Raw genomic sequence first — 19,179 nt, 5'->3', positions numbered from 1 at the left:
CAGTCGTTCATGCCTGCTATGCTATTCATTATGATCATGGTTGATCATCCAATTCAGTAGCCTGTTCCCGCTTTTCCCCCATATCCTCAAGCAAATGGGTTTAGGGTTCAATTGAGAAAATGATTCTGCTGGGAAAGAATCAACAAATAGGTCACCTGTCAATATTTGAATAACTTAGTTTTTAATCTATCAAAATGGCTTTGAAGTTATACCTTTTATCTAAAACTTCAAAGAGTAAAGTTTGTTGCAGAGCCTCTGATTGATTCAAATCATGTGAAAATGGATTGTAGTACACATTAAGCAATTGATTGAAACAGTATAAAATTCACATTGTAGCTTTATCAAAGTTTCCATCACTATTTTGTCAAAATTTCAGTTTTATTTGGCATCCATCTGTTATTATCCATAATATCTTCAAAAAAATCTGCACAATTCCAGAGTCAAAATGTAACAAACCAAGCTATTCAGTTTGGTATCTATTGTGCATATAAAGAAAATGAAATCATGATATAAATTAGAGTAAATATTTTTGTCATTGCTTTGAATTCTTTTACTTCATGTATATCATTGCTGTTTCAAAATTAGGCTGAGTAGATTTGGATTACTCAGTTAAGAGCTGGCACAGGTATAGTTGGCTAACTTTTTGTATGGTAATTATCTGATTTTGGGCGTATCACGAATAAGATTTTTAAAATTTTACAGCAGCATGTCTTCATATGAAGGTGTTAAAATAATAAAATATCCCTAAGCACTTCATGTATTACAATACAAAAATATAACACAGGTACATATGCAATTGCTTGGTCAAGAAGGTAGGTTTTAAGGATTATCTTAGTGGCAAATGGAGAGAAAGAACAATTTCCCCATCCTAGGGCACGTCAAATAAATATTTGCCACCGTGGTGGAATGATTAAAATCAAAGGTGCTCAAGAAATGGCGAAGTGTGAAATTAGAGATCTGTGGTTGGAAATTTAGAAACCTTGATTTTTTTTTAAATGAGAATTTTAATATTGGGCCTGGTTAAGCAGTTCATTAATGTATGTAAGGTCAGACTGGGTGATAGACCTTAGAGTTTTGAATATCCTCATTTTCAGCAAGGATATTTAAAAGTCAAAAAGTATGGCGCTGGAAAAACACAGCAGGTCAGGCAGCATCCGAGGAGGAGGAGAGTTGACATTTCGGGCATAAGGCCTTTTTTGGGAATCCTAACGAAGGACTTATGCTCGAAACGTCAATGCTCCTGCTCCTCGGATGCTGCCTGACCTGCTGTACTTTTTCAGCGCCTTACTTTATGACTGATCTCTAGCATTTGCAGTCATCACTTTCTCCAAGGATATTGATTGCATAATTTCAGTTACATCACACTGCAAATTTTTGCTATAAATTCTGTGTTACGATCGAGCCCTCCACAATCACCTGATGAAGGAGCGTCGCTCCGAAAGCTTAGTGTGCTTCCAATTAAACCTGTTGGACTATAACCTGGTGTTGTGATTTTTAACTTCCAAGGATATTGGATGTGAGCATAAGAGGTATAGTTAGTAAGTTTGCTGGTGACACCAAAATTGGAGCTGTAGTGGACAGCGAAGAAGGTTACCTCAGATTACAATGGGATCTTGATCAGATGGGCCAATGACCTGAGAAGTGGCAGATGGAGTTTAATTTAGATAAATGAGAGGTGCTGCATTTTGGGAAAGCAAATCTTAGCAGGACTTATACACTTAATGGTAAGGTCCTAGGGAATGTTGCTGAACAAAGAGACCTTGGACTGCAGGTTCACAGCTCCTTGAAAGTGGAGTCGCAGGTAGATAGGATAGTGAAGAAGGTGTTTGGTATGCTTTCCTTTATCGGTCAGAGTATTGAGTACAGGAGTTGGGAGGTCATGTTGTGACTATCCAGGACAATGGTTAGGCCACTGTTGGAATATTGCGTGCAATTCTGGTCTCCTTCCTATCAGAAAGATGTTGTGAAGCTTGAAAGGATTCAGAAAAGATTTACAAGAATGTGGACAGGGTTGGAGGATTTGAGCTATAGGGAGGGGTTGAATAGGCTGGGGCTGTTTTCCCTCAAGCGTCGGAGGCTGAGGGGTGACCTTATACAGGTTTATAAAATCATGAGGGGCGTGGATAGGATAAATAGACATGTCTTTTCCCTGGGGTGGGGGTGGTCTGCATGGGTGAGTTGGACCGAAGGGTCTGTTTCCGTGCTGTACATCACTATGACTCTATATTTAAAAGCCAACCAGATATGCACTGAAAAATTAAAAATCCAGCAGTAACAGACATGAAAGAAAGTTTCATCAGCAGATGTACTGCAGCAAGGTCAGTGTTGGCTGATGTAATGGGAGTACAATTTAATAGCCTTTATGATGAATTAAGACTGCCATGGTGTAGTTCAGACAACATTTTTATTCATTCTGTGTGCCTTGCCAACTGTCCAGGAGGCTGTATACAAACGCTTGAAGTGCCTCATGCCTCCAGCAAACCATCTAGATCCATTGACACTCTGATGGATTCTTGTAAGACAGTGAGATTTGCCTTCCATGTATTATTGAAAACTGCAATTTACAAGGTAACCATCACCTTTCGAGAACACTTAAAACGTTTAGTCAGAACACAGAAAAAGACTGCAACTTTTTTTTTGGAGTAGAGTGATGTGTTCAAAATGTTGTCGCTCCAGATCAGAGGCCACTGAGTGCAGACTTCATAACCCATTTCCAACTTTGTTCTTTTTTGTTAAATGACGTTCACTTTTTTTTGTATTTTGCACTCTTAAAGGATTGGCTTCTTTGAGAAGAATAATTAAGATTGTTTTCCTGGGGTCTTTTTGGTTATCTTAAGTCTGTATGTTTGTAAAGTAATAGTATTTTTCTGTTCCAAATGCGATATTTAGTTCCTAAGAATTAAATCAGAATATCTGGTATTGACCGTTGCACCCATTCAGAAGTCTAAATAAAGAGATTTTAAAAAAATAAACACAAGTGATGTAACAATGCTTAAATGCTACATTGTTGCAATCGACATTCTGGTCCCCAGATCAAATATTTAGTTTACATGTGCATAACTGTATAGAAATTTGTTGGATTCTCAAAGGCCAAATTCCATTTTATTTAAAATAGTTTAAAATGGCAGTTACTTATCAATGCACTGAAGTGAATTTTGTCTTTTGTTGGAGCATCATATTTGTAGCTTATGTGCAAACAGTATTTTAATTTTAAAAGACTGTTACAGGCTCGTACCATTAGTTTTGAACTAGAATGAGACATGAAAATTTTTAAAGTATTTTTTCAGTGGCTAAACTGTACCAAAATATTTTTTTTTAAATTTATCAAATGTGATTAACTGCTGACCTCTGGCATACCTTTTCAGTTTGCAGTGAACATGTTTCGAACGTTACCACCGTCCTCTAACCCCACAGGAGCAGAGTTTGATCCTGAAGAGGATGAACCAACACTGGAGGCTGCCTGGCCTCATCTACAGGTATTGAATACTTATCTATATTCATACATTACCTTGACAACCAAAAGTGAGTCTTATTTCATATTTTTAAAATATCTTTTTTCTTGTCCTTTAAAACCTGTTGTGAATTTTCTTTATTTTCATTATTTCCATAATGAGAAATGTCAGCAGTATGTAAATCTTTACAACCTTGAAGGACTGCTTAAATAACATTGTGACATGTCAGACACGAGCTGTTTTGCTCTGAAATAATACATTTGATTTCATGTTTCCTGTTCAGTTGTTGAGTACAGCAGTGCAAAATATCCGTGGTGTAGAAAATGATTTTGAAGCAGTGTTGTTTTGGAAACCTTGCATCATCATGACACCATTTTGTTCAGGAGGTCTTTCGGTGGTACAGATGAAATATTTTTCAGGACCATGATATGTTGACACATAATGAGACAGTTTTGTTTGTGTTTTCTATACTTCAGGATTTTTTTAAAAGGAGAATTTATGCTTACACCACAAATCTTGATCTGCTGAGATCTGTGCCTGGCAAATTTGTCAGGCCAACCAATGTGCAGTTTGTTTCAAAGTCTGTCTTAGACTTTCATGCAGATTGTCCTATGGTAAACAATTAGAACTTTTGAAAAAAAGTAGGCCCCAAACTTTGAAACTTCGTCCAAACTCAGCACGCAGTTTGATTCAAATAAGGAGAAAGCAGGTGGGATGTAAATTTGGTAGAGTAGACTTCAGAGCTAAGGGAGACAAAAGGGACAAATGGACTCCTGTGTCTTATCATTCTATGATTCTGATTTCTATAACTTTATTAACTTACTTTATTATTGACACTAATCCTTTATTGGACGATTTTAAATGTACTCGCATGATCTAATCACCATCAACACAACTGGCATGCAATCACAATACAGAATAAAGCGTAATGACCACTTACACTTATACAGTTCCTTTAAGGTAGAAAAATGTCCTAAGGTGCTTCACAGAGGCATAAGTCAAAAATAGATACTGAACTAAAAAGGAGCCATTAGGAGTGGAATCAAAACTTGGTAACAAAAAATTTTAAATAGAAAATTTGGTGATGAACTGATGTTTAGGTAGACAATTTTGGAGAGGGCATTTATTGCCAAAAGTATATCTGCCAATAATGAACTGAAGTGAGGATGGTATACACTGGAAGCTAAAGTAAAGAATAAAGCTTCAGAGAATCTTGTGGCATAAAAGAAAATTAAAGTATGAGGAAGGGCGTAACTTTAGAAGCGTAGAAGATCAGAAAATACCCAAGAGAGTATTAGATTAATGGAATTCGCCAATGGCAAGAATGAATTATATTTTCAGCAGCAAAAGTGTAGAAATGGGAAGTGTTGAACGTGGAAGTAAATGGTTTTTGCTACAGTATATCGTTGGATGCACAGCTTGAATAGAGTGCCATGTTGCAAACGGTCTGGTTTAGTCTTAGATAATGGACATAGAGTTGCATAACCAGTGGTGATGGCGATAAGCAGTTCAAAAAAGTTAGGTCTTCTGCATGTCACACTGTCTGATGACGAATCCTACAGCTTGGTGATTCGAGCATAGTAATTGGGAGCAGGTTTAAGTAATTTGGCCGTTCCTGCCACCTGTACTATCGATAGATCATAGCTGATGTGCTTGAGGTCTTGTTCCAGCTACCCCTGATAATTATTGACTTCCTTATTAGTCAAGAATCTATCTACCTCTGGCATAAAAGTATTAAAAGGTTTTGACTCAACTGTAAGAACATAGAACATTACAGTGTAGTACAGGCCCTTCAGCCCTCAATGTTGTGCCGACCTGTGGAATCAATCTGAAGCAGATCTATGTTACACTATTCCATTTTCATCCATATGTTTATCCAATGACCATTTAAATGCCCTTAAATTTGGCAAGTCTACTATTGTTGCAATCAGTGCGTTCCACGTCCCTATTACACTGAGTAAAGAAATTACCTCTGACATCTATCCTATATCTATCACCCCTCAATTTAAGGCTATGTCTCCTCGTGCTAGCCATCATCATTCGAGGAAAAAGGCTCTCACTGTCCACCCTATCTAACCCTCTGATTATCTTATATGTCTCAATTACATCACCTCTCAACCTTCTCTTTGATGAAAACAGCCTCAAGTCCCTCAGCCTTTTCATAAGACCTTCGCTCTATTCTAGTAAATCTCCTCTGAACCCTTTTCACAGCTTCCACATCCTTCCTATAATGCGATGACCAGAACTAAATGCAATACTCTAGGTGCTGCTGCAGCATGACCTTGTGGCTCCGAAACTCAATCCCTCTACCAATAAAAGGTGGAACACCTTCTTAACAACCCTATCAACCTGGGTGGCAGCTTTCAGGGATCTATATACATGTTCACCGAGATCGCTCTGCTCATCCACACTACCAAGAATTTTATCATTAGCCCAGTACTCTGCATTCCAGTGACTGTTTCCAAAGTGAATCCCCTCACACTTTTCCGCAATAAACTCAATTTGTCACCTCTCAATCTAGCTCTGCATCTTATCTGTGTCCCTTTGTAACTGCAACATCCTTCAGCACTATCCACAACACCTACCTTAGTGTCATCCGCAAATTTCTTAACCCATCCTTCCATGCCCTCATATAGGTCATTTATAAAAATGACAAATAGCAGTGGCCCCAAAAACAGATCCTTGCGGTACACCACTAGTAACTGAACTCCAGGATGAACATTTCCCATACAACAACACCCTGTCTTCTTTCAGCTAGCCAATTTCTGATCCAAACTGCTAAATCACACTCAATCCCCTGCCTCCATATTTTGTGCAATAGCCTACCGTGGGGAACCTTATCAAACGCCTTACTGAAATCCACATATATCACATCAACTACTTTACCCTCATCCACCTGTTTGGTCGTCTTCTCAAAGAACTCTGAGAGGCACGACCTACCCTTCATAAAACTGTTTTGAATATGCCTAATCAACTTATTTCTCTCTAGATGATTATAAATCCTATCTCTTATAACCTTTTCCAACACTTTACCCACAACCAACATAAGGCTCACTGGTTTATAATTACCAAGGTTGCTTCTACTCCCCGTCTTGAACAAAAGGACAACATTTGCTATCTCCCAGTCTTCTGGCACTATTCTATAGACAATGCTGACATCAATATCAAAGCCAAAGGCTCTGCAATCTCCTCCCCAACTTCCCAGAGAATCCTAGGATAAATCCCATCCAGCCCGGGGGATTTATCTACTCTTACACTTTTCAGAATTCCTACCATCACCTCCTTGTGAACCTCAATCCCAACTAGTCTAGTAGCATGTTTCTCAGTATTCTCCTCAACAACATTGTCTTTTTCCAGTATGAATACTGACGAAAAATATTCATTTAGCACTTCCCCTATCTCTTCGCACTCCATGCACAATTTCCCACTACTATCCTTGATTGGCTCTGATCTTTCTCTCGTCATTCTTTTATTCCTGATATACTGACAGAAAGCTTTAGGGTTTTCCTTGATCCTATCTGCCAATGACTTCTCATGTCCCTTCCTGGCTCCTCTTAGCTCTCTCTTTAGGTCTTTCCTGGCTAATTTGTAACTCTAAAGTGCCCTAACTGAGCCTTCACATCTCATCCTAATATAAGCAATCCTCCTTTTGACAAGAGATTCAATTTCTTCAGTAAACCACAGCTCCCTCGCTTGACCACTTCCTCCCTGCCTGACAGGTACATACTTATTAAGGACGCACAGTAGCTGTTCCTTGAATAAGCTCCACATTTTAATCATGCTCATCCCCTGCAGTATCCTTTCCCACCCTATACATCCTAAATCTTGCCTAACCGCATCATAATTTCCTTTCCCCCAGCAATAACTCTTACCCTGCTTTATATACTATCCCTTTCCATCGCTAAAGTAAACATAACCGAATTGTGGTCACGATCACCAAAGTGCTCACCTACCTCCAAATCTAACACCTGGCCAGGTTCATTACCCATTTTCAGCGCTGTCTACATATGTGTCAGGAAACCATCCTGCACACATTGGACAAAAACTGGCCCTCTAAAGTACTCAAACTATAGTGTTTCCAGTCAATATTTGGAAAGTTAAAGTCCCCATAACAACCACCCTGTTACTCTTGCTCCTATCCATAATTATCTTTGCTATCCTTTCCTCTACATCTCTGGAACTATTCGGAGGCCTATAGAAAACTCCCAACAGGGTGAACTCTCCTTTTCTTTTTCTAACCTCAGCTCATATTACCTCAGTAGACGAGTCCTCAAATGTCCTTTCTGCTACTGTAATACTGTTCTTTGGGGAAGAGTTCCAAAGAGTCCACTCTCAGAGAAAATTCCTTCTTATCTTCATCTTAAATGGTAGGTCCCTTATTTCAAACTGTGTCCCCTCGTTCAAGTCTCTCCCACAAAGGAAGCATCCTTTCAGCCTCCATTCTATCAAGTCTTCTCAGGATCTTATAAGTTTCATAGGATTGCATTCTGGTTCTTCTAAAGTCTAGTGTGTATAGCTCAACTTTTCCAACGTTCCTTATAAATCGCCCCAATCTCATGCCAAGTATGAGTTAAATGAACTTTCTTTGAATTCATTCGAATGTGTTTACATAATTTCTTAAATTAGGAGACCTAACTGTACACAATAGTCCAGATGTGGCCTCACCAATGTGCTATGCAAATGTAACAAAATATTCCTACTTGTATGTTTTTTTCCGTTGTGTTCAATGCCAACATTCCATTTACCTTCCCAATGACTTGACATCCTGCCTAATATGATTTATGTACCAGTATATCTAGATTTCTCTGTGCCTGAGAGTTCTGCAATCTCTCTATTTAAATATTTTGTTTTCCTGTTGTTCCTGCCAAAGTGGGTAAGCTCACATTTTACGACATTCTGGAATGTTTTTCACTTACTCACTTATCCTACATATCTTCCTTTGCTGATTCTTTGCATCCTCTTCACTACTTGGTTTTCCATGTACCTTTATAGCATTAGCAAAGTTAGCCACTGTGCTTTCAGTCCCTTCATCCTAATAATTGACATAAATTGTAAGTAATAGTCGCTTTAGTGCACCACTTGTCTCATCCTGCCAATCCTTTTGCTCACCCTTTGCTTCCAATAGCTAATACTCCTCTACCCATGCTAATATACTCCCAGTGCACTAGAACTTATGTATTAGGTGGTAACCTTTTCCACATGTCTTCTAGAAATCCAACTGCAGTGTGTTCTCTGGCTCTCCTTTATTTCTATTGCCTTTTACTTCCCCAAAGAGCTCCAATAAGTCAGGCATACATGGTTTCCCTTTCACAAAACCATGGTGACTCTGCCTGATGTATTAAGGTTTTGTAAGTGCCCTGTTACTACCCCCTTAATAGATTCCTGTATTTTTCCCATAATAGATGTCACACTTTCTTCTTTCTTGAATAGAAGAGTCATTTTCACTGTTTTCCAAACTGATGGGACCTTTCCAGTTCAGGGAATTTTGGAAAATTTAAAATCGATGTTTACTTATCCCATCAGCTACTACTTTTAAAATCCTGGGATATTGTTCATCAATGGGACGAGGAATTCAGCTTAGATGGTTGACTGTAGAGCTAGGTATAATCATTGTACATCTGAAAGCTGGCACAATGTGATATCACCAAGGGATCATATGTAAATAACTAATAGAGAGATTCAAGTGTTCATCTTTGGTAGATGGCAAAATAACCCATTCACAGAAATGCTCTGGTTATTATTAATAGACAGTTGTGAAACCATACAAGAAAAGAATGTATGTGAGGCATCCTATTTGGTAGGATATACAGAAAGCTCCTCTGATCTTTCGTCATCTAATTCTGTAAAATCCTATGTGTCATCAACAGTACTCTCAGCCGTGGTGTAAAGAATGACTAAGTAAAGAGAGAAAGTAGAATATGAAAGAGAGTGAGCAAGTAACATGATAAAAATGAGTTTCTTAATCCCACACCCGTCATCCTAGAATTGTTTTTCGATAAAGGAATGAAACGTAACCCCTCTCGGCCAAAGGAATAGAAATATGAATTTTCACATCAATTGGATATCTTGTTGACAAAAGTGAATTGTAAATAGCTGTAGATTGATGATAAGTGCTCAGTTCTGATTTCATTTAACTTGGATTCAAGTTGTTGAGAATTGGCCACATCCCACAGCTTCAGGTTTTACTAAGAAACTGGAAAACTAGCATTTAGAAACCATCAGATTCCCTGAAACTACTACAGAGAATAAAATTTCACAAGACAGACAACAACTTTGAGTTGTTTCTTTACTCTGACTACTGGGTCTGTAAAATAAAACTCTTTAAATCCAGAAAAAGTTGCTTGACATCAAATAGTACAGTGTCTCCATTCATCTTAAAACTAGATTTTCCCAGTAATTAAAGCAATAAACCCCTATCTCCTATGTCCATGAATCTTTGCTTAGCTACTTCTCCAACACCACTTGATTTCCAGTAAAAGCAGTAAGTGCCTTAGGATAGACATTTAAATGAATGGTTTGATTTCAAAGAAATCAGGTTCAGAAACTGGTTAAGTGACTGGGTGGTAAAGGTTGAGCTGTGTTTGAAGGATCTATGAGAGCGGCGTAGGCAAGGTGCATAGTAAAGTGATGGAAGATCTCATCAGCAGTACGCTCAGGTCACACTGATAGTTCAGATTGCGGACAGACAGTTTGGCTTCTGATAGAGCCAAGCTCCTGGCCTCATTATGCCCTGGGTGCAAACAAGAGAGTTGAATTTCAAAGGTTATCGACTATGGCATCAAGGAGTCCCAGCAAAACTGGAGGCACTGGGAAAAGGGGAGTTGCAGTTTAAGTCCTACTTGGCACAAAAGAAGATGGTGAGGTTGTTGGACACCAGTCATCTCAGCTCCAGATATCTCTGCAGGAGTTTCATAGGGAGTGTCCTTAGCCTAATCATCTTCAGCTGCTTCGTCAATGCCTTTTCCTCTATTATAAGGTCAGAAGTGGAACTGTTCACTGGTGACTGCTCAATATTTAGCACCATTCATAACTCCTCAGATATTGAAGCAGTCCTGATCATAAAAAATTGGACAATATCCAGTTTTGAGCTGGCAAATGTTAAGTAACAGTCATGCCAAGCAAGTCCAAGCCATGACCACCCCTAACAGAAGAATCCAACCACCACCACCTCTTAACGTCTCCCACAGACATTCAAACATCAGTGACTCTCCCACTGTCAACCTACTTGGATTACCATTGACTAAAAACTGAACTGGCCTAGCCATATAAATACTTACACTGCAAGACCAGGTCAGACACTAGTGAGTGACTTAACTTTTGGATTTGTCAAAGCCTGTCTACAAGACAAAAGTCAAGAATGTGATGGAATACTCTGCAGTTGCCCAGATTTTCACACAGAAGATGGTTCAAGTGTGGAATGAACTTCCTGAGGAAGTGGTGGGTGTGGGCACAATTACACTATTTAAAAGACATTTTCAGTTTGTTATTTATTTTGGACAGTATACAAATGTCAAATCTAAAATGTTTCTGCCTTTTTTCCCCCTCTGTCAATCCAATCTTCTTGCATCTTTCTATACCTGATTTGACAAGGAATGCACACTCCAGTTCACCCTCTTTCTCCATTCTCCTCCTGTTTATTTCTGTGTCTTTTCTATTGGTCACCAGGGTTCGAGATGCCCAATTACCTTGACTCTGCTATTCAAACTAGGTCCTACCTTAGAACCATATTGAAAGGCTTGTATGTCTCAAAGCAAAACCCTTCCCGATACAAGTAGAAAATAGTTCCAAACTTCTGCATAACATTTTAAATTTGTTTTGCCATGTATGATTCCACACTAGACTTTTGTGTTTTGATCCTTAAAAAAAATCTGCATGGAACAACCAGCATTAATTGCTGCTTACTACAAATCAGCATTGTACCACTAATATGCAATTACTACCTGAGCACTGGCAATTGGTAATAAGAAGCTATAGGCCTGTACAAATCTGGAAAAACAAAAACAATTGTGAAATTAATTGCTGAGTAGGTTATTTGTATTCCAGTTGAAACACCACCTGAGAGCGAGGTGTTCTTGGAATGTGGATAAAAAGCCTAAGGGTACTGTCTCTTCTGGTCTTCGCATGAAGCAATTTATCCACACAAAGTGCTATTCTTTTTGTATTTTTTTAAAGAGTTATTTTTATGTAGTTACTGCAGGCTCAACAGCTGGAAATCAAGCACTTTCCAACCATGGAGGGGTAAAGATAGTGGACAGATTGCTATAAGTAATTTGTACATGTCCTACAAGCCAGCTTAGCATATTGCAGCTCAGCTGGAATGGTATATAACCAAAAGTGCTTTAAAATTAGAACATGACTTTTTTAAAATTATCTGTTTAAGCAATGTAATTTTATCTTGATAATCTGTTAATGTTAATAAACTTTCTTAAAATTTTCTTTCTTTAGTTGGTGTATGAATTTTTCTTGAGGTTTTTAGAGTCTCCTGATTTTCAACCAAATATAGCAAAGAAGTACATTGACCAGAAATTTGTAATGCAGGTAAGAGAAATACCCAGCTACTTGATCAAGCCATTTTCAATTTTTCCATTCTAAAACAATTTTAAAGTATGCCGATAATTCTGCAGTGTAGGTGGCAGTGCCTTCCTTCCTTTGCATTTTCAACTCTTTGGCGACCTTCTGGTTATTCAAACTGATCACATTAAGTTAGATCTTTCACAGCAGTTGTTGACAGCAGACGTGATGCATAGAATATACTGGTTAAATTTTGGCTTCATTTTCTATTTTTGGAATGAAGTGCAAAGCTTATAAAGTGTTCTGATATTTGCCTACATGAATACTGGTGAAAGTGGTTTATTCATTGAGAAATTCTTTCACACCTTGTGAGGTTATGATGGGGTGCTGTTTCAGTTACCTTAAAACGATTAGTATTCCATGAATTATTTTGAATGTGGTAGTCATTATATTGGCCATTGTGTCAGCTGTTTTGAACATGACCAACCATAAACAGCTACTAATTCATTTGTTTATGCTAGTATTTGAAGGGGAACAACGGAAAGGATGCTAGGAGAGACACATCTGTCTCCAAATTCTCAAATCAGGACATATTCGCTGGAAGTTTAGATAGTTTAAGAGCTTGCATCACAGCAGTATGTTATAATAGAGATTTCACAGTATTTGAGCACATTTATGTATCTTGGGCAGGGAGTGGTTAGCATTCTTTAGTTCTTTTATATGTATTACTTACTTAGATGCATGATGGGAAAGTCAAGATCCAAGCCTGGTCACTGGAAACTTAGGGCTTGGAAAAGGGGTTGCAGGTGTAGAACTGTTAAGATCAAAAAATATGCAGGCCGTTTACTATAGGACTGCAGAGGTTTTATTTTCATTCGTGTAATGTGAGCATTATTCACCTCCTATTGCCCTTAGACTGAGAGACTTGCTAGGCCATTTCAAAGACCATAAGACTTGGAGCGGAAATAAGGCTATTTGGCCCATCGAGTCCATTCCGCCATTCAATCATGGCTGATGTGCATTTCAACTCCACTTACCCGCATTCTCCCCATAGCCCTTAATTCCTTGTGACATCAAGAATTTTATCAATTTCTGCCTTGAAAACATTTAGCGTCCCAGTCTCCATTGCACTCTATGGCAATGAGTTCCACAGGCCCACCACTCTTTGGCTGAAGAAATGTCTCCGCATTTCTGTTCTGAATTTACCCCGTCTAATTCTAAGGCTGTGTCCACGGGTCCTAGTCTCCTCGCCTAACGGAAACAATTTCCTAGCATCCACCCTCTCCAAGCCATGTATTATCTTGTAAGTTTCTATTAGATCTCCCCTTAATCTTCTAAACTCCAATGAATACAATCCCAGGATCCTCATCCTCATATGTTAGACCTACCATTCCAGGGATCATCCGTGTGAATCTCCGCTGAACACGCTCCAGTGCCAGTATGTCCTTCCTGCGGTGTGGGGACCAAAACTGGACACAGTACTCCAAATGGGGCCTAACCAGAGCTTTATAAAATCTCAGTAGCACAATAGTGCTTTTATATTCCAATCCTCTTGAGATAATTGACAACATTGCACTCGCTTTCTTAATCACGACTCAACCTGCATGTTTACCTTTAGAGAATCCTCAACTAGCACTCCCAGATCCCTCTGTACTTTGGCTTTACGAATTTTCTCACTGTTTAGAAAGTAATTCATGCTTGTATTCTTTTTTCCAAAGTGCAAGACCTCGCATTTGCTCACATTGAATTCCATCAGCCATTTCCTGGACCACTCCTCCAAACTGTCTAGATCCTTCTGCAGCCTCCCCACTTCCTCAGTACTACCTGCCTGTCCACCTAACTTTGTATCATCGGCAAACTTTGCTAGAATGCCCCCCAGTGAGTCTGGAGTCACATGTAAGGAAGTCTGCCTCATTTACATGAAGCAGATAATTTTTTATAATAATCAATAGTAGTTGCCATTAGACACTTTTTTTAAAATTATAGATTTTATTAAATTGAAATGCTAACGTTTTCCATAGTGGGGTTCATACCCATATCCCCAGACCATCAGCCTGAGGCTGTATCTTACTAATACTGTGAAATGACCACAATGCCACTGGAAATGTGTTGACTTGTTCTAATCTGACCCTGCTCTTCCAAGAATTTAGAAACCTCATCCTTAATGATGGTTTCTAGAATTTTACCAACAACCGAGGTTAGGCTGATTGGCCTATAATTTTCCATCTTTTGTCTTGATCCTTTCTTGAACAAGGGGGTTAGAACAGCGATCTTCCAATCATCCGGGTCTTTCCCTGACTCCAGTGACTTTTGTAAGATCTCAACCAACGCCTCCGCTATTTCCTCAGCTACCTCCTCGGAACTCTAGGATGTAGCCCATCAGGGCCAGTAGATTTATCAATTTTAAGACCTTTTTGCTTTTCTAGCACTTTCTCTTTTGTAATGGCAACCATACTCAACTCAGCCCCCTGACTCCCTTTAATTGTTGGGATATTACTCATGTCTTCCACTGTGAAGACTGATGCAAAGTACTTATTAAGTTCTCCTGCTATTTCCTTATCTCCCATCACTAGGCTTCCAGCATCAGTTTGAAGTGGCCCAATGTCTACTCTTGCCTGTCGTTTGTTTATTATGTATTGAAAGAAACTTTTACTATCATTTCTAATATTACTGGCTAGCCTACCTTCATATTTGATCCTCTCTTTCCTTATTTCTCTCATTGTTATTCTCTGTTTGTTTTTGTAGCCTTCCCAATCTTCTGATTTCCTAGTGCTCTTGGCCACTTTATAGGCTCTCTCTTTTTCTTTGATAGATTTCCTGACTTCCTTTGTCAGCCATGGCTGTCTAATTCTTCCCTGGATAATCTTTCTCCTCTTGGGGATGAACCTAAAAGGACGGTCAAAAGTCAACCATAGAATCATAAACTTTGTGGGACAGAAGGAGACCATTTGATCCATCGTGTCTGTGCTAGTTGCTGAAAAAGCTACCCAGCTGATCCCACTTTCCAGCCCTATCTCTGTAACGCTCCAACTTCATTATTTTCAAATATATCCCCAGCTCTCTTTTGAACCTCGTATGGAGTCTATTCCACTATTCTCCCAGGCAGCGCATTCCAAATCCTAACAGCTCTAAGAAGTTTCTCCTTATCTTAAATAGTGACTCCTAGTTAATGATGTACCAACTAGTGGAAACAGAATATCCTTCTTTACCTTGTCAAAATTGTTCATAGTTTTGAAAACCTCAATTAGGTTAGCTCTTAATATTCTTTGTTCCAAGGCAAATAAACCAATTTCTCTAATCTTCTATCTAAAATCTCTCATTCCTCGTATCATTCTAGTAAACTTCCTTAGTCTCTCCACCCCTCCTTAAATAAGGTATGCATAACTGAACACACTACTCCAAATATGGTCTGACCAGTGATTGTAAAAGTGTAGCATCACTTCCTAGCTTTGATACTGAATATGCCCCCATTTATAAACCTAAAGATCCTATCCTGTAAAAGCCTCCGTCGCAACTGTTTCAACTTGCCTTGCCAACATTAGAGAAAAAAACAAACAGAAGTTGCTGGGAAAGCTCAGCTGGTCTGGCTGCATCTGTGAAGGAAATCAAAGTAAATGTTTCTGGTCCAGTGATCCTTCCTCAGTCATGCGGAAGGGTCTGAGGAGGGGTCACTGGACCCGAAACATTAACTTTGATGTCTTTTCACAAATGCTGTCGGATCTGCTGAGCTTTTCCAGCAACTTCTGTTTTTGCTTCTGATTTACAGCATCTGCAGTTCTTTCAGTTTTCACCATCAGAGAAGAATGCACATGAAATCTGAGGTCCCTCTGCTGCTGTACTCCCTTCAAAGTTGTATTGTCTGTCCATATTTCTTCTGCTGAAAAATGTGTTGCTGGAAAAGCGCAGCAAGTCAGGCAGCATCCAAGGAGCAGGAGAATTGACGTTTCGGCATAAGCCCTTCTTCAGGAGGAAAACCAATTTCCTTCACTGAAGGGCATAATCAAATCAGATGGGTAATTATGACAGGCTGTACAGGCATTATTATACCAGCTTTTAATTCCCAGTTTTGATTTATTCAATTCACATTTTGCCATCCATCATATGAAATTCAAACTTTTAGACCCAGAGTATTAATCTGGAATTCCAGATTGCTAGTCTATTGACATTACCACTACACCACTGCCTCCTCATAATACCTGTGTGCTATGCAATTAATCTCAGAATTGATCTAGTTCTGCATAGAAGCTTTACACATTACTTGTTTAGACCGCCATCAATTTCACAAAAGTGTTAGATTCTGACACTGTTGCAGAATTTCCTAGAGTTCAGAATTAGAATCAATCTTCCCGTGATGATGCCAACTATTTTCTTTTATGAACATTGAGCTTAACATGATAAGTTGTGCTTATGCTGATTCCTCAGATGAATATGGTTGGGGAACTTGTCCAGAGCAATTGTCAAGCTTTGAGGCCAGATTTGTGATTAATTGTGCACCTCATTACAGATGTAATATCAGCATTGGGATCTTTGCTTAATTATGTATGCAAATCCTTGTGGTTGGAAGCTTGTGAACAATGTAAAAGCTGGCCTGAGCCAAATAATTTGTTTTGGTGCAATGTTTTAGGTAATTCTTAATTATGGGTGATTTGAAAGGTTCTATGATTGGGCAATATAATGAGAGCAGAATGGGCAAGGGATAGTTGCATTTCTTGCTTGATCCTCACCTATGGGTGTTTAAGGAAAGCAAAGTTTGTAGCAAACGTAGGGGTACTCTAAAGTTTTGAACTGGTTTTCTTTCATGTCTGTCTATATGTCTATAGTTTTGTGTTATGTGTGCTTTCAAATTCGTGATAAGGCTGGTAGGTTCTCATTTTCAAGTCAAGGAAGGCTGTTGTGTTAGTGTTTTCGGGACAGGGTTGGTGTTTTGGATTCCTTGGGAAGCTGGCCTGGTGTTGTGGATTGCTGGGTGGTTTTACTGGGCATCTGTGCAGCAGATCTTTAAATAGTTTTGAAGTTGTTATTAGCCATGCCTGTCAAGGAAATTCCCCTTCTTCAAGATTTAGTTGAGTTGGCAAGAGAAGGCTTAGTTTTCACAATATTAAATAGAATTACTTTTATTCATCTATGGGGTATGGGCATCGCTGGTTTCACCAGCATTTTTTACCCATTCCTAACCGCCCAGGTGGTGGTTAAAAGTCAACCACTGGCTGAGTCATGTGTCAGCTAGACCAGGTAAGGGTGTAAGATTTCCTTCCATAAAGGACATTAGTGATCCACTTGGATTTTTACAGCAATCAACAATGGTTACGTGGTCACCAGTACAATGTCTCCCTACTCCAAATTTTTACTGAATTCAAATTTCACAGTTTTCCAAAAGAGGATTTGAATCCATGTGCCTAAAACGTTAACCTATGATTTTAGGCTATTCATCAAACAACATTACCATTGTGCCACTGTGTCCTTGCTCTAGATTTCATACTTCCTTTTAAATTGGGATTAAGAATTTCATTTCTTGCATTTAATTAACTATGGCATCTCACATGATCAGACCAGTAACAATTTAAATTGTTACTCTGCTCAGTGACAAGATTGTTGTTTTAGGACCTAGGCTAAACATAAACCCAGGTTATCGTTTGGAGGGAGGAGGAAGCTTGACCTCGGCACCCCAGTTCCATTGTTAATACCTAGGCACCTATTTAAATTTTCAATGAATATGATTGATCTGTGTCGTTAACTGGTAATTTGTTGGAGTCAAAGTTGAGACATTTCTAGAAATGTCATCAGCATCTGTTAACACTAGAATACATTTATCCAAGTGCTCAACTGGATTCTGTACAATAAAATAGTTGATCTGCCTCCAAAGCTCGAACTTGAGCTTAATTTTGCATTCAGTGCTATTTATTATTTAAAGGAGTTCTTTGACCTAGCATTAACCTGTTGTTTGGATCCATAGTACAGCCACAACTCTGTGAATAAGTAATGCCCTTCTATTCTCTACTCTGGTTTGCAATTATTGTAGCATTTTAAAACCTATAGTTCACCTCTTAAATGCAAGCAAATCAAATGCCAGTTTCTCCTCATAAGAATATCCAGCATGTCGAAAGCATAGTGCCCAAATAGCATGAGGTTTTTTGGTACTGTTCTACTCTTAAATTACCTTTATTTAGATTTTACTTTATTCTGTTGTAGTCATGCAGCGGGAAACAGGCCCTTCAGTCCAATCAGTTCCCACTGACCGTATTCCCAAACATGTCCTTTTCTCTCCAAATGCATATAAATTATATCTTTTGGAATCTCCTTTGACAACTTATCCACCGCTGATACCAGACTCGCCAGTCTATAGTTTCCAGGCTTCTCCTCACAGACTTAAACAATGACACAGCATTAGCCACCCTCCAGTACTTCACCCATGTTTATAGATGGTAAAACATTTCTGTTGGGGTCCTGCAATTTGCTCCCTAACTTCCCACAACGTTCTGGGATACACTTGATCAGGTCCTGGAGATGTTTTCCAAGAGCTCCAGCACTTCCTCTTCCACAATGTGAACTGTTTTTAAAAGATCAGTATTTATTTCCCCAAGATGTCTAGCCTCCATTTCTTTCTCAACAGTAAAAACTGGCTCAAAATATTAGAACATAGAACAATACAGCACAGAACAGGCCCTTCGGCCCACGATGTTGTGCCGAACATTTGTCCTAGCTTAAGCACCCATCCATGTACCTATCCAATTGCCACTTAAAGTTCGCCAATGATTCTGACTCTGCCACTCCCACAGGCAGCGCATTCCATGCCCCCACCACTCATTATTGGCCAGTTAACCTTCATATCTCATTTTTCCTCTGCGTATTTCCTTCTTAGTAATCCTCTGTTGCTCTTTAAAAGCTTCCCAGTCCTCAGTTTTCCTAATTATCTTTGCTATGTTCTCCCTTTTCTCTTTTAACTTTATATGTTTCTTAACTTCCCTCGTCAGCCACGGCCGCCCATGCCTCCTCCTGGGATCTTTCTTCCTTTTAGGAATGAACTGATCCTGCAACTTCTGCATTATACACAGAAATATCCGCCATTGTTCCTCCACGGTCATCCCTGCTAAGGTATTGCACAATTGAACTTTGGCCAGCTCCTCCCTCATAGCTCCATAATTCCCTTTATTCAACAGAAATGCTGTCACTTCCGACTGTACCCTCTCCCTCTCAAATTGCAGATAGAAGCTTATTG

At 39.1% G+C, this 19,179-nt stretch overlaps 1 protein-coding gene across 7 annotated transcripts in view; it reads left to right on the top strand.

The window, feature by feature from the left end:
- Positions 1-19,179, top strand: part of ppp2r5ca (protein phosphatase 2, regulatory subunit B', gamma a) — a 181,578-nt gene that overhangs the window by 103,484 nt on the left and 58,915 nt on the right. For 6 of the 7 annotated variants that reach the window (XM_043697388.1, XM_043697387.1, XM_043697394.1 and 3 more), the window contains 2 exons: positions 3,366-3,476; positions 11,898-11,990. In XM_043697388.1, coding sequence (XP_043553323.1) covers positions 3,366-3,476; positions 11,898-11,990 — 204 coding nt within the window. The remainder of the gene's footprint in view (positions 1-3,365; positions 3,477-11,897; positions 11,991-19,179) is intronic. The other variant, XM_043697390.1, reaches the window with a different exon arrangement.

The sequence above is a fragment of the Chiloscyllium plagiosum genome, chromosome 10 (assembly GCF_004010195.1).
Source record: "Chiloscyllium plagiosum isolate BGI_BamShark_2017 chromosome 10, ASM401019v2, whole genome shotgun sequence".
Taxonomy (NCBI): Eukaryota; Metazoa; Chordata; class Chondrichthyes; order Orectolobiformes; family Hemiscylliidae; genus Chiloscyllium; species Chiloscyllium plagiosum.
This window is presented reverse-complemented; position numbering and strand designations above follow the sequence as displayed.